At 40.4% G+C, this 15,430-nt stretch overlaps 1 protein-coding gene across 1 annotated transcript in view; it reads right to left on the reverse strand.

The window, feature by feature from the left end:
* Nucleotides 1–15,430, reverse strand: part of Tnpo (transportin 1) — a 341,883-nt gene that overhangs the window by 308,117 nt on the left and 18,336 nt on the right. Inside the window, exon 2 of the mRNA XM_067145500.2 lies at nt 4,724–4,799. Within this exon, the coding sequence (XP_067001601.1) occupies nt 4,724–4,799 (76 nt within the window). The remainder of the gene's footprint in view (nt 1–4,723; nt 4,800–15,430) is intronic.

Consider the following 15,430-nt stretch of genomic DNA (forward strand, 5'->3'; position numbering starts at 1 on the left):
GGGTTGAGGCGTATGCTTTTTATTTCGTAAATATAGTCCAGGTGGATGGTATCTGGCATCTTAATCGTCAACAGTGATTGCAGCGGGTCCTCTAGAAACCATTTGTACTTACATACTACGATCCTAGAAATGGACGAACAATCGCTTTCATTTGCCAGCTTTGAAAGACGCCCTTTTCACGTCGTGGGCGTGAATTTATTCGCAGTTGACTATTAAGATGCCAGATACCATACTACCTGGACTACATTTACAAAATTTAAAAAACATACGCCTCAACTCAGGATCGACCCCTCGACCTCCTGCATGCTGACCCAAAACTCTATCCACTGCACCAACTGTCCAACACGAGCAGTAAGTGCTGACAAAGGTAGTTACCCTACACGTGGTTACAGTGTTGCCAGATTGCCATTCTTCAACGTCCTTTTTCTGCCGGATATACTCGCGGGACGAACTTTTGTGAGAGACATTTTTTTATTGCTGGCATGTGAGGAGTCGCGCTGCGACGCCCGAGTGCGCGAATTTCGCTTTACCCTGTATATGAATTGGACAAAATAAGCCGGTATGGATAAAATGCTGCGTTCATCATTTCACACCTACTACAGCATTAAATTCATTGTTCAAACATGCCGCAGTTCTACTCACTTGGTATTACTTAAACAGAGAAAACATGCTTTACTTATACCCGCAAATAGTGATGTAAGGAAGGCACTGGCAACGTGCTTTGACACCCAGTGCCAGAGACTGCATGGTAGACACGATTTAAAATGAACCAGTGCCAGCGGTACTGCCATAAAAATAAATCTGTGAAACGTTTACAAGAATAAAAAGGTTTTTGACATGAATATTGACCTTATTTATGCCATTAGTAAGGACAAGAACACATATCAATGAAGCCTGTTTTTCCCACAAGTACATCGAACAGTATGGCAGGCACTGGCAGGTGGCACTGTTGCCGAATGAAGCACTATTGTGTGTGGCCACGTGACTGCCTTGTGCCAACAGCATGGCACGTACAGACCAGTGCATCCCAGATCCGCGCCGGTGTCAATGGCAGTGCGCCAGGACAGATCGCTTCTACAGTACCTACTGATCACCCCGTCCTTCCAAGTGCTGCCAAACCGTGCCCGCTATGCTTTATTCTCATTCGTTATATTATCAATTGTCTTGAATTTCATGTCAATGGCAGACAGATTTTGTAGAGCTATTTCACTCCAGATGATAAAAACCAGTAGGTACATAGCAGTGTGAGATATTTGTAAACCTTGTACAGTAGAACACCGTTTATCCAAAATAAAGGGTGCGGAGTCACGGCATCCCACAGAGTATGGTGACTGTTGGATAATACGTCTTCGAAAATTGGGAAATGTAAGTCGACATGCTGGCTTGAATTCATGTTGGGTCAGGCAATGAAACAGAGCGATTGCTTGATTGCCGAGGTCTGTTTGACCCCATTCACGAGCGCTTTGCAGCTACGCCAGGCTGTGTTTTTTCCACGAGACGCCCGAATGAGGAAGGATTGCAATCTTGACAAGCGACTAAGAAACAAAAGCTCACTGGTGAACAGAGGTTGTCCCGTTTTAAGTTTCCAGACTACAACATTCTACATGATTGGTCAAATGTTATATTCTCTGAGAACACGTTTCCCTCAACGAATGATGGGCTGGTGCGTGAGTTTCGCCCTCTCGGCATCCGACACAATCCAGCATACTTGGCCAAGCATTGGTGTTCTGGCTCTGTATCTGTTGTTGGGGTTGGATGAACTCCGGCGTGATACGAATGTTGCACAGAATCCAGCAACATCTGACCGTCGGGCTATGTCAGCACGTTAGAGAATTACCCGCTCACAGGCAGTCCTTGGTGTGTCATCAATCAATCAATGATTTGCATTTAGGGCTGTTTAGGTGCTAGTTCTTTGTCACAGCTTTTTGCACTTTTTTATCCCCAAATTGTGCACCCAAAATTCCTAACTCCAGTAATCACATAAGCTGAGTGGACCTTGAACCAATCCTCATGTCCAATGCCTGACCTGCCTGGGAATTGAACCAGGAGCCTCCAGGTGAGAGGCAGGCAAGCTAGACTGCGGGGCCAACTTCAAACATTATAGATTCTTTACATTTAGTTTTACAGGGGAAACTTTGTCAGTTTCCTGTGAAAACTTCAGGTCAACAAATTTAATCAGCCGAACTCGTTAAAAAATCTAATAATGCCAAGCCAAACAATAAACCACCACAAGTAGGTTTTAAAATCTCAAATATAATCAAATGAAGCACATTAGATACAAAAGCACCCAACATGATGGCAAATCCCCCCCCCCCTTTTCTTTTTGATATTCCATTGTAATTTGATCACTAGTATACAGTAAGTTTATGGAAAGCTTGTACTGTGTAAATTAGGTCTACATCGACTTTTAAAGGATAGGCTGAACTCCAGAATATGGTCTCCAATGTAAGTATCGATTCTCAAAAGTTCTCGAATGCATTATATTCAATTCTGCCTATCACTAATCACAAGCAAAATTTGAAAGAGAAAAAAATATCATCAAACTTCCAGAAATTTCCGTTATTCGTAACCTTGAGCTCAGCCAGAACGTACGCTCGCTGCACAAGCCAGTACAAGTAGGAAATAATAAACCTTTTAAAATGTTACGCTGTGCAAATAAAACGACTACGTTTTTATGACATTTTCACACAAAAACATAAAATTCCCCATTTTATATTAGGACCAAAACAGTAATAGAGAATCCCAAGACCTCCCATGGCTTTATGTATGCAAGGTACAACATCTCTTCTGGTCTCGAGAACATAGCCATATCCAATAATATTAAAATACTACAAGGGTGGATCAAATATAAATGGAACTTTTTTAAAATTTATTGCATCAACCAAAATAATAAACATATAGAGATTACTTTTCTACATAATGTCCAGGCATCGATACACATTTTCTTTATCAGATTGGTAAGATTTTTGATGCCGTCCTGATAGAAAGGAGAGGGTCCTAAGAGAAAGGAGAGGGACGTGTGCAGAGCTAGTTGCGCACGAACTCTTCTACACTTACATCATCATCAAACCACTGTCCTCCTAGGTCTTGTTTGAGTGGTCCAAACAAATGGTAGTCGCAGGGCGATAAATCTGGACTCTACAAAGCGTGTTCCAGATGTGTCCAGTGAATTTCCTCCAGTTTTTCCCACATTAAAGCGGCAGTATGTGGCCTGAGAAGAATGAAGTTTCGGCATCACTTGCGATACACAGCTTTTGCTTCATCCAAAAAGCAACAGTAATAGGCTGCATTAATTGTCCTTTGATAAATGTTTGAATTTTACAGCATTACTAGCAGTCGTATCCACTGTTCACTGATTTATTAGCTTCCTCGGGAGATCAGTGGTGGTGTCTGACCCATGACCACAGGTTTGATTCAAACCAACCAAAAACACTAAACCTGAAAGAGTGCATTTCATTTTAGGAGATCTACCTATAAAAAGAAAACTATATTACTACTACAACAGTAGCCCTGCAGTGTCTTCCTTTTTTTTTTTACGTCGCACCGACACAGATAGGTCTTATGGCGACGATGGGACAGGAAAGTGCTAGGAGTGGGAAGGAAACGGCCGTGGCCTTAAATAAGGTACAGCCCCAGCATTTGCCTGGTGTGAAAATGGGGAAACCACGGAAAACCATTTTCAGGGCTGCCGACAGTGGGGTTCGAACCTACTATCTCCCGAATACTGGATACTGGCCGCACTTAAGCGACTGCAGCTATCGAGTTCAGACAGTGTCTTCCTAGAAGGATGTCGAAGCGAAAGGGAGTGAAATACCAGCACTCTGTTATCTGTATAATTAAGTCAGAAGTATGAGGTGAGGAAGGATATATGATGAGGAACGCATGTGCCTATTTGGAAACTTCCAGAGAACTTTGAGTCTTTGAGCTATCTCTCCTTCATTAGCAGTGGAGATCTGATGGACCGAAGCCTAGCACACCTATCCCCCTAGTCCCCGCACCTATCAGTCACTCAGCAGCAAGCCATTGGAGGTGAGGCGAGAGGACAGGGACGCAGTGTCTGGGCTTCAATATCTTTCTCCGATGCCTTGCACTCAGAAATGCGAGCGACATTTTATCTCATTGCATTCAAGTTTGGTAAATGGAACAATGTGCCAGATGCTTACAATATAATGTGCTTTAGATTTTCAATGTTCTTGTTTGAGGCTAGGGCTTCACCAATAGCCTTGATAGCCCTCAGAATAGGCCACTGACTCGCGTGGTGACTAAATTCAATAAAGGATGAAGGAGGCCCCTAAGTTTCTTGCCTCAAGTTTCAATCCTTCCACATTCCTACAGCAAAGGATGTCCAAACCACATGGAATATCGCTGTCATGATCTACAGATAGGTGGCACCTTCCGCGTTCATTTCCTGGCCAAATGCTATTTCAGCAATCTTAGATTCATTTGGAATGCACATGTACTGAAAAGGATTACGACAAAAATTTATATATATTTTCCATTAGTCGCAAAATTTCCTTCCATTTCTGTGTCAGACAGGTTCTGCTAAATTTAGGCAAACCTACAGAAATATTAAACCATAATTCACGGGACTAGGAAAATGTTCTAATTTAGTTTTCAGATTCATACAGGTTCCACTAAAGGCAGGTTTTACTGTATATTAAATGTTGGCATAGTACTACAATGAGAAGTAACATGTTTTAGTTCAATAAGCAAATACACCTACCTTCTGAAGTAAGTTTTGTAAGCACAAAGATTAAGTAGTTATTGAAATCTGGAAACTTGTTCAGTTCTTCAAGTTTCTGCACATATATTAAGGAAATACATACGAATATCAAGTCACAGATAAAAGAAATTGTTCAAGTTCAGAATATCTCTACTGAGGAAACAAGTTTTCCAAAATGTTTCTGGTTTCACAAAACCAATCAAAATATGTAGTTTGATTTAAGCAAAACTTGAATACTGTTAATAATTATAATCTGAAATTTGCAATAAATGAGTTTTGATTCTCAAGGAAAATATTTAAATATAAATATAATATTCTGCTAGTATGAAAACTATAAATATTCATATATTTAGGCCTCTTCTAGGATTCAGGCTATGTTGGGTACATGCCACAAGCAGTGGACAGGCCAGGGGAAGTTGAGGTGCAGAGGGGTACTGATTGTGACATTGACATTGCCATTGTCATCGGCTAGGCTCGGTCATGAGATGGACTATGGGGGAGGTCATAGCTCCCCGAACACGTGTTAACATAGCCAGGTTGCCAGACAGTCAGCTGCTATTGTTCAGTTTGCCGTTACAAACGTAATAGGGTGCGTTTGCATTGTATATGTTCAGTGATATTTCAGACATTTGTTAATTTCTTACGACTTATCACAGTAGTGGTAGAGACTCCACCATTCACTGTACTGAGCAGCTGACAAGCAGCATGTGTAGCAGTCATACCTTTAGCTTTAAACCTACCGCTGTAAGACCGGCAACACTGCTTGTCTCTACCCTTCTACCAGTCTGTGCTCAACATAAGACTGAATCCTAGAATAGTAACCATTACGATTACAGAGAGACAAATCTTATTTGAAGACATGTCCAGAAAAATGAAATAGACTTAACCAATTCTAAAGAGGAAATACCTTATTAATAATTGACTTAATAAATCACCTGCTATCCTTGTTCTGTACTTCCTCACATATTCCAATAACCAAGCAGAGTACCATAAACTATGGTTGTTATTTTTTTACGTCGCACTGACGCAGATAGGTCTTACGGCGACGATGGGATAGGAAAGGCTTAGGAATGGGAAGAAAGTGCCCATGGCCTTAATTAAGGTACAGCCCCAGCATTTGCCTGGTGTGAAAATGGGAAACCAAGGAAAACCATCTTTAGGGCTGCCGACGATGGCGTTCAAACCCACTATCTCCCGGATGCAAGCACAGAGCTGCACGCTCCTAACCGCATGGCCAACTCGCCCGGTAAATTATATTTCAAGAGGTTACTATTAAGTGAAGAAGAAATTCATGGCTGAAAGACCTTCGAAGATGGCACTGCTGTACTTCAGAAATGGCATTCCATTCTGTGCTGTCAAGATCAGAGCTAGTTACGTGGATCGCCAACCTCCGCTCGGAGACGGCGTCTTAAAGAAGAACTATACATAAGTATCCATATGGCACGTCATTTGGAGCCACAAGCAACATACTAATGAAAGAATCTTTTCATTTCATTTCGAGTAGGACAGGAAGTTTTAAATTAGGTCCAAACATAAGCAATGTGACTTAATTTCTGAAACCTCATAGGCACATAAATTAGTACACACTACTTTGGTAAGTAACAGGAAGTGGTGAGACCCTACACATCAGGGCAAAATGAAAACATACGGCAGATATTCCAATTTTCAAAAGTAAAAAATCAGAAGAAATTTGGCGGCAAATCGTGGCGTATGACACACCACTTATGGCAGAACCTGTACTAATTCATTATAATTCTATAGATTAAAACTATTTGGACTACATGTATATATATTTTGCATTATTTATATGTGAATACTAAATACTGAACATACCTGAACTTTAGGATCATGAGACCTCTCATCCTTCAACATGCTGAACACATTACAACTAATTGTTGTTCAACACACCCATAGCTGACTTAGCCCTTCAGAAACTCTGAACTAAATTTTTGCTCAAAGAACTTGCCTTGCTGAACTAATTTCAAGGTTCCAAGTTTCTCCAAAGTTTGTTCAGACAGCAAGGATCTGTGCTGTGTTTTTGTCTTTGTGACTGCTAAAAATCCTTTCACATTCTGCATTGCTATGTGGAATTGAACAAATAACAAACATCACCTTACAGAGTCTGCCATATTTAAGTACACAATCAGCTGATTTCATCTGACCTACCAATGCCCACTGAACATCAATTCTTACTTTTGCCAAGTCTGTTTCTTTGAGCTGAAAGTTACAGAACTGGAAGTGCAGAATATCAGTGTCTAACTAAAGGTTCCGTTTCACCAGTCAGAATGTTCGGAAATTGTTAATGTAAGGCTAGAAAATCATACCTTACTTATAACAGAAATATCTGCAACTTCTGCATTAATTAAAACATCTTTGAACGGAAATGTGTGTACAATGTAGTCACATGATGAAGAGAAACACATTCTAACAGACATAAAGAAAATGCACTTTTCCTCACACTTCAAAGTGTTCACCAAAACAAACTCAGAGTTCCCTATCATCAGATCACAATCATTCTTTTGATTTGCTGGAGTATGATAATCTACATCAAGGAGAGAGGAGGAGCTTTTAATAATGTGTTGTTTCACAAACATTGCCTCACATTCTTCAATTACTTCCTCCAAAATTGACTTCAATAAGTGGATGTGCAGCATACGTGACTGAAGAGCTAAGTTTGGATTCTCAAAGATGTCTAAAAAACTTGAGAGAAAAAGGCAAAAAGATTTATGTAAATTTGATGAATGGAACATGAACAGTCGTTCTTCACGTGACAAAGCATGGCTCTCAGTGCCATCAGTTGTTTCATTTCATCTGGGCAAAACTGATGTGACTGGGTTTTCCTTTTAACTGAGGAGTGTGGTGAAATGTTATGACAATGCTTCACCTTTTCAGACAAACAAGACACATCTGCACTAAGACTGTGCTTAGGAATTTTGTAAGTCTTAAAATTTCCCATCTGAGAATCCTTACTTCACAATTTTGCTCCTGAATAAAGTACCCAAAGAGTCCCACTGCAGCAAAATCCTATCTAAACACCTTCTTACTGATAAACCATCACGTAGACACGTGCTTCAGAGTTTTCCTGATCTCTGTGTTGTGTAAAGTCTGAAATTTTCTGAACTTTTCTTTCCTCTTTGCACTCCTTTCCTGATAAAATACATCAATTATACTTTTATCTTATGCCTTTGCAGGCCGGACCTGTTGTTTACAGTGCACTATGTCTTCTGGTATAGGCTAGAACAATTTTTGTTACTTTCAATGGCCTGTCTCAGTCTTATCCTTGGCTTTGACAATGTGAAAGCGACAGGTAAGAGCAATGCTAGTAATGCCATTCCCTGCTATGAATGGTGTGAAAATGTTGCTCATAGGGTTCAGTGGGCTTGGCTGGCTGATATGTAATAGCATCTTCTGGCTCGGTGAGGAAAGCAACGGGAAACTACCTCACTCTTCATTTCCCTAGTATGCCTCTTCAGTGATGTCTAGGCAATCTATGAAAGCTGATAGCAGAGCTGTTGAGGATCCAACCAACCTTAGGGCTGAGGACTGAACATACATATTTTAATCTACATTTACATGCATGCACGCCGCACCCTACGATCATTATGTTACTATTTTCCCGCTTCGAACATCCTGCCACACCATTCCTTAATCCCACCATTACTGGAGCATTATCAGCACCAAGAGCTTGGCAGTTTAATGAAATGCGGAATTCTTGAAAAGTTGATAGCAAAAGATTGGCAATGTCAGCTCTAGTGGCATTCCCTTCTAAATTAGGCACAGAGAATAGACAACTCAATTTCATTGAGCTCAGCCTAAAAAATGTTACAACAGTAGGATATATTTTCAAGTCACTTTTATTGCTACCATGAAAAGCACATTTCTGTAATGATAGCTGCTGTTTTTGTTCTAGCACACCCATATCGTTTAGCAATTTCCTAACCAGGAAACATTTTGCGAAACAAAGGCCCCGGATGGTCAGCACAATTTACAGGCAGGTCATGTTCTACGACAAATGACATAAATAAAGCCTCGGTATTCGTCACAGGATTTACATTTTTGTTTTTACATGAAAAGTTTAGTTTCTGGTTTCTTTCTACACAATGGAGACTCTCCTTATGTTTTTTCGTTTCAACATGTTTGACTTAATCGCACTTTCCGCCATGCGCAACTGAAAAATCACACCTACATATAGTACAGAATGTGAACATTGGTCCCTTCCTGGATTCACTGAAACACAGAAACTCCTCCCTATAAGCACTTTTAAACACCACATCATAATTTATTTTTGACATTTTGGCCAAAACAAATATTAAGACATACAACCAAGAAGTACTACGTGACGTAACACGAGCACTTACGCAGGTCCTGCCCCGAGTAGACATCTATGGCGTGCTACTTCCGAGGTTATGGAGATGTTAATTCCCATAGGGAATTTTGGGAATCTCGGGAAGATCAGACTGCTACCACAAGCAAACCAGGAACGTCCATCGAGACAGAACTGAAGATTTCTGCATCGAAAATCAACAGATTTCTTATCAACAGACCACCTCGCAACAGTGCATATTAACAAGGAAAGGAAGAGAGCGAAGAATACTGTTTCAAAGAACTTCCCATATTACCTCCATAGGTTAGGTTACTCGCTTGCAACTTCCACTTCCTATTATTAAGCTGGCCACTGTGCCCTGTACCGACATCCGGTTGTGATTATTAGAACTACTATCGATAGAATGAGGAAACGTGGGAGTTTAAAATAATACGAAAATTACTGAGACTGTTCTGAAAATCAGATGATCTGTGCTTGCAATCGTGAGATCGGGAAGAACGATCACTTAAATTGGGAGAGTTGGCGCGTCTGCATACAGGCATGTACAGAGTGTAACAATCAGGTACGGCCGAACATTTAGAACACATTCCTAACTCACAGAAGAGAAAAATATGTTATATGGACATTTTCCACAATTCTACATAGTAAATTAATCACAGAAAACGCAAAGGAACAGAACACACCCCAGCATACCACATGAAACTCACTCTTACATGAAATGTTCAAAATGCCCTCCATTAGCACTGAAATACTGATAGTGTTGATGTGATGTTTAACAACTCAAGCCAGTTCGAAGTACATTGCACGTCCACTGGATTAGACTCGTTCCGCAAGTCCTACGTACCACGAACGGCCGGTGCAGGCGGAAGTTAGAACGCCTATTACACATGTAACACTGCTGCTTTGGAGGATTTTTTCAATTTATGAATCAAGAAGTTGTTTACTTCCATGCCATCTCCGTGTCATAACACAGTATAGGCACCGTGCGTGTCGCTCTAGCGGCCGGGCGGAGAACAACACGTGAGGCGGACTCCAGACTTGCAGTAACTGTTCTGTTATGACGGAGCGTGTAGTTACTCCGATGATAATGGAAGAGAGAAGGAGATCAAGTAAACGCAATTGTTGTATTGTCGGATGTTCCAATACTTACGCAAATATGGGAAGTGAAGTACAATGTTATTGTTTTCCAAAACGAGCGATAAAGGAGACCGAAGGAAGCGATGGATACACGCAGTTAACCGAACGAAGTGGGCCTACACATAAGTACTGCACATGTTTGCAATAAGTTCAACTGATCCGATTTAATTAATTTTTGGTTTTAATTTTTAGCACTGATGGATCACTTTGGCAGCCTACGACTTACTCAAGAACATGTAGTGCACATTTCATCGGAAACAAAAGATCTGGACACCCACTAAGTCCAGCCTATGTTCCGACAATATTTCCAGATGAATACAAGAAGAGGAATGTGTCACCGGGACCCAGCTTACAGCGCTTTCACAGACAACTCAAGCGATTAAAAAAGAATCAGACGGAAAATTTTCGAGTACAGTTTGGGAACAGATGCATCCGATTTTCATGATTCAGACTTCATGACTTCTTCTTCAGTAAATAAAAGCAACGTAAATACACAAGCATGTATTCCACTTAATTTCGGTCTGAGAGGGGACATTACGAAACATGATAAAATGTGTGGAACGGAAGACGATCATGCAGACATCAAGGGTCCAGGTTTTCCACGGCTACAGTTCCATAAGGAACAATACACAAATGCGTGATTTAACAGGTGTGAACTTCAACGTCTTTGCCTTGCTGCTTGCATTATTACCAAACTGTAACGTTTCGAAATTATGTAAATAAACCAGATTATTGACTTTCCTAGTGAAAATTAAAACCGGACTCTCCTATTCTGCTTTGAGAGTGCTATTCGGTGTTAACAGGACAACAATTTCACGTATTTTTACGACCGTACTTATGCAACTGGCACTGCGTACGAAACATTTTATATTCTAGCTTAGTAAGGAAAGTGCTCAAGAAACAATGCCTCCAGCATTTAAGGGAAATTACGGTAATTGTCGAGTCATTATTGACTGCACGGAATTTAGGGTTGAACAGCCTCCCCAAGTAGATCAGACAGTGTATTTCTATTCTCAATACAAGGGTTCTTACACGGCAAAAGTTTTAATTGCAATCACGCCTAGTGGTATGATCGCCTTTAAATCTAAATGTTACGGTGGAAAAGTTAGCGACTCATTCATAACAACTGACAGTGGTTTATTAACTTTCCTTCAACCTAGCGATGAGGTCATGGCTGATAAAGGATTTACTGGCATCAGAACTAACTTATCTGGCCGCGGTGCCGTAATAGTGACACCGCCGTTCTTACATGACAGGAGATTAATAGCTGAGGAAGTTGAGAGTACTTGCAATATTGCGACTGTTAGAATTCACGTAGAAAGGTGTATTCAAAGAATCAAAATATACAATATATTACAGAAATTGCCAACAGAACTTTTTCCACACGTGCATGACATCGTGCATATGTGTTGCGTGTTAACGAATTTGCAACCTCCAATAATTAAAGAATAGTTGGAGAATTGTTCTACCATCAGTTTGTTTTATATATTTTTGTTTACATTTTGATCTTTTCAACGTTCAACAAGCAGGGATTGACAAATACATACTTATTATTATTATTATTATTATTATTATTATTATTATTATTATTATTATTAGGAATACCGCTAATTTTTGGCAAGTAATTATTGAAATAGAACTTTGTCATTTTGGTGAGACATTCCTCGACGTACTTATTGTCCTGATAAATAATGTATTGGCAACTGTTGTGCTTTGCTGTATACATATAGATCACATTTCCACAAGCCAGCTACATACATCAGTATTTGTACTTGTGTGTAATACATATGATTTGTCTTTAACTGTATGTTATTTTGCTCATCAAAGTAAAGATAACGTACTCGCACATTTCCTGACTCATCTACTATTGGTTTATCTTTACAGGAAGATGGGCAATTAGCTTCTAACACTGTCAGCTACATTTCCTTTGAGAACTATGCCATCTGGAGATCCACAAATCCAAGGTTGTTTCTTGTGGATTATTAACCCACATCGAATAACACGAACACCAAATGAACTTCCATAGCATTCTATTGCTTCACTTTCCATTTCACTTCCGTAAGAAAGATTGTTCAAAGCAGCTCCCCCAATTGGAGATTCAGTTACAAATGCGAGAGCTAAAGTATCAAAGTTATGTCGCCTAGTTTTGATCCGATGTGCCTTCGTGCTAGCAGATATTCTTATCTTCCTTTCTTGAAATCATCGAGGGCTTTCTGATAGAGATAGTGTCCAGGGAGATTTTAATTATATGATCTGTATCAGCCTGCACTTTGCTGGTAAAAAACATTTCGTCACTCACAGTGCGAAAGGTGTATTTGTCTGGCAAGCGCACGTCGTTAGAGACTTGTAAATATAATAGCTGTGTCACAATTTCCTCACATTCTCTCTCCACATCATTCACTGCCCTGTCTATAAATGATGTGACTACGGCCCTGCACGATTGTTCGATTTCAGTACTTGCTTCTGCTCGAAGCATTGTACGACGACTGCAAGGGATGTGTTTTAAAATATCCTCAGTTAATTCGAAGAGGGGAAGAGATGTCTCCAAAGTCTTTTTACCGAACAGTTCTACTCGTTTGCCTTTTCTATATTTTTCTGTTAACATTGTTTTCGGGTTCGGTTCTCCCCATTGTTGCGGACGGTCCGTTTTGGAGACAACACTTTCATTATTTATATAATACACTACCGCAGCTATGTGTTTGCAAGTTCCTCTGGTGTCGGCAGGACAGGAACATTCGTTGGTAGAGACATTACGATTCTGGTCAACCTGAACACAAAGTAAAAATGCGTACAACTTAGCAAACATGCATTAAGTAAATAACCTTTATAAATTGTTACCTAACTACACCTTTCCTACCTCGAGTTTCACGTCATAAGGCGGCAAAGTGACAGACGTTTGTCGGGTGACTTTTCCTGTGATGTATCTGAAACCATTCGAAATTAACTCTTTAACGCCGTTCACGTGGCCACTGACAACAAGGTTTCTTCCTTTATTGCATGATGATTCACTTAGATGTCCGAATTGAATCGTTTTAAACCCACAACTTGTTCGATTGTCACACATGTTGTACTGAGACTCTCGCACTACGCCTCACCTCTTGTTTCAGAACGGGCCACTATGTAGCGCTAGTAGTAGCATTTCGATCTATCTGCACGGTGCCTATAACACATTTTAACTTTTTTCACTCTCGGAAATGAAAATATATAATTCTAGTTCATTTGCATATGCTGATTTTGGTTCTAAAATTCATTTTTCCCGATCACCTAAAAGTTATCTAAGAGAATATGATGAACTTCCCGCAACATACTGCATAGGCTTTATAATTCACTGTAGTTCATTTGCAGTTTTCTATTTTCTATAATTATATTTGGTGTAATTTCAACCCGAATCATCCATAACACAAAATACACAACAGAAATATATTAAGAATTCTACAATTGTATTTATGTTGCAAAGACTTCATACAGTAAAAATTCTTTTAAAATTTGTGAAATTAATTTCATTATGGTCCGTACTGACAATAATCCGCCTCAATTTCCGATTGTGATTGAGGCTGATGACCCAGTGGAAGGGTCGAAACCAGCTCCACTTACAGGGTTCCTTTTTTAGCTCGTTCCGCAGGAGCACAGCACGGCTGGTGCAATGACACTCCGTCGCTAGCCGGTATAATGCGCACTTTTCCTCCCCACTACTCTGGGCAATTCACACTTATAGAAATCCATTTCTAGTGAAACTAGAAGAACCCTACGAGCAACACCTTTCACAACCCTTAGACGCACTGGATAAGCTCCGAATGTCATCACTCAGCAAAACCCATACCTCAGCAGCTTCCGTATTATCACACCAGGGATGAGAATGGGACTTCAGTGGAAGCTATACTTTGCTCTGGCCTGTGCCAAGAGATGGATGCAAAGGTATGCATCCATCAAGAAATGACAGCAGGCAGACGAGATACATACGGAACCTAAAAAGCTTTTCAGAATTCAGCCTTTCCTGGAAATTATAAACGAACATTTTCAGGCTGCCTAAATCCCCACCAAAAATATTTCTGTGGACGACACATAGGGTGCTATTCATAGTAGTGTATAGTCCGGACTAAAGCCGCACTAACTATGGACTAAGAGCATACAAACGGCTTTTCCTGTTAGTCCAAGGATGATCCAGCTTTAGTCTGGACTAAGTTTAGCCCTGGTCTAGAGGTAGTTCAAACGAGGACTAACTTCAAACCATGGAGGTCATACATGAAGTTGCGGTTAGTTCGCAAAATAAGGGAGTTAAGACATATGAAAAGGTATGGAATACAACCGATTTTCATCCTGAAATATGATATCAGTTTTATGAACAGATATAGTTTTACGAAGACGAATACAAGAGATCTGATAGAAGTTGTGCGTCCTATCCTATTATGAGCATGCAACCCGGAGGTCTACCTGTTTCTACAGAGAACCGAATTCTCATTGCCTTGTGTTATTACACATGAGGTGAAATCTAAGACGATAGCACAGATCTGCACAGAATTAGTCAGCTTACGGTCAGTTGAATTATTTAAGAAGTCTCCGTTGCGATCGCCAGACTCTTATCTCAAATAGGGATAACTTGGAATCAGCAAAGAAAGTAATTTTCCACGCCCTCTTATATCAACGGCGTTGGGCACTTCTTAGTCTTTCCGGCAACAGGTAAAAATTATGCGATTGCTATTCTTAATCAGTCAATTTTACATCATGACCACATTTCTCACACACTCTCTTACTTGAAAGCAAGTCGTGCTCTTGATAGAATTGCACTAAACCAGTAAATTTCTCACAATAATTGCAAGCAAAACCACAAATAATAATCACATACCCCACCGCACAAAGCCATATCAATAACCAACGGAGGTAATGAAAAAACAATCAACAGGCATTGGCGGGCAGACGTCACATCAAATGCACTGCACTCTCGATCCCGAGACCTAACTACCCAGAACAAATTATTCCTTTGCCAAAAGCTGCAGCTATGTCAGTGTTCACTTTTCGCCACTATCCAACTTAGAATGCCCTGCTATCACCGTATGGAATGCTAGAGGCCTAACAGCCGGTTTGCGGCCTTAACCCTTTGCTTGATCCCAGACCAATGGCTTGGTCACTAGACAGACCTAAGCAATCCAGACCAATGGTTTGGTCACTAGCCGGACTTAACCAATAGCTGGCATGATAAATTACTTCTGCTTTCTGAATGCTCTAATATCACCGTACGAAATGCTGGA

The sequence above is a fragment of the Anabrus simplex genome, chromosome 4, assembly GCF_040414725.1.
Source record: "Anabrus simplex isolate iqAnaSimp1 chromosome 4, ASM4041472v1, whole genome shotgun sequence".
In the NCBI taxonomy this organism is placed as follows: Eukaryota; Metazoa; Arthropoda; class Insecta; order Orthoptera; family Tettigoniidae; genus Anabrus; species Anabrus simplex.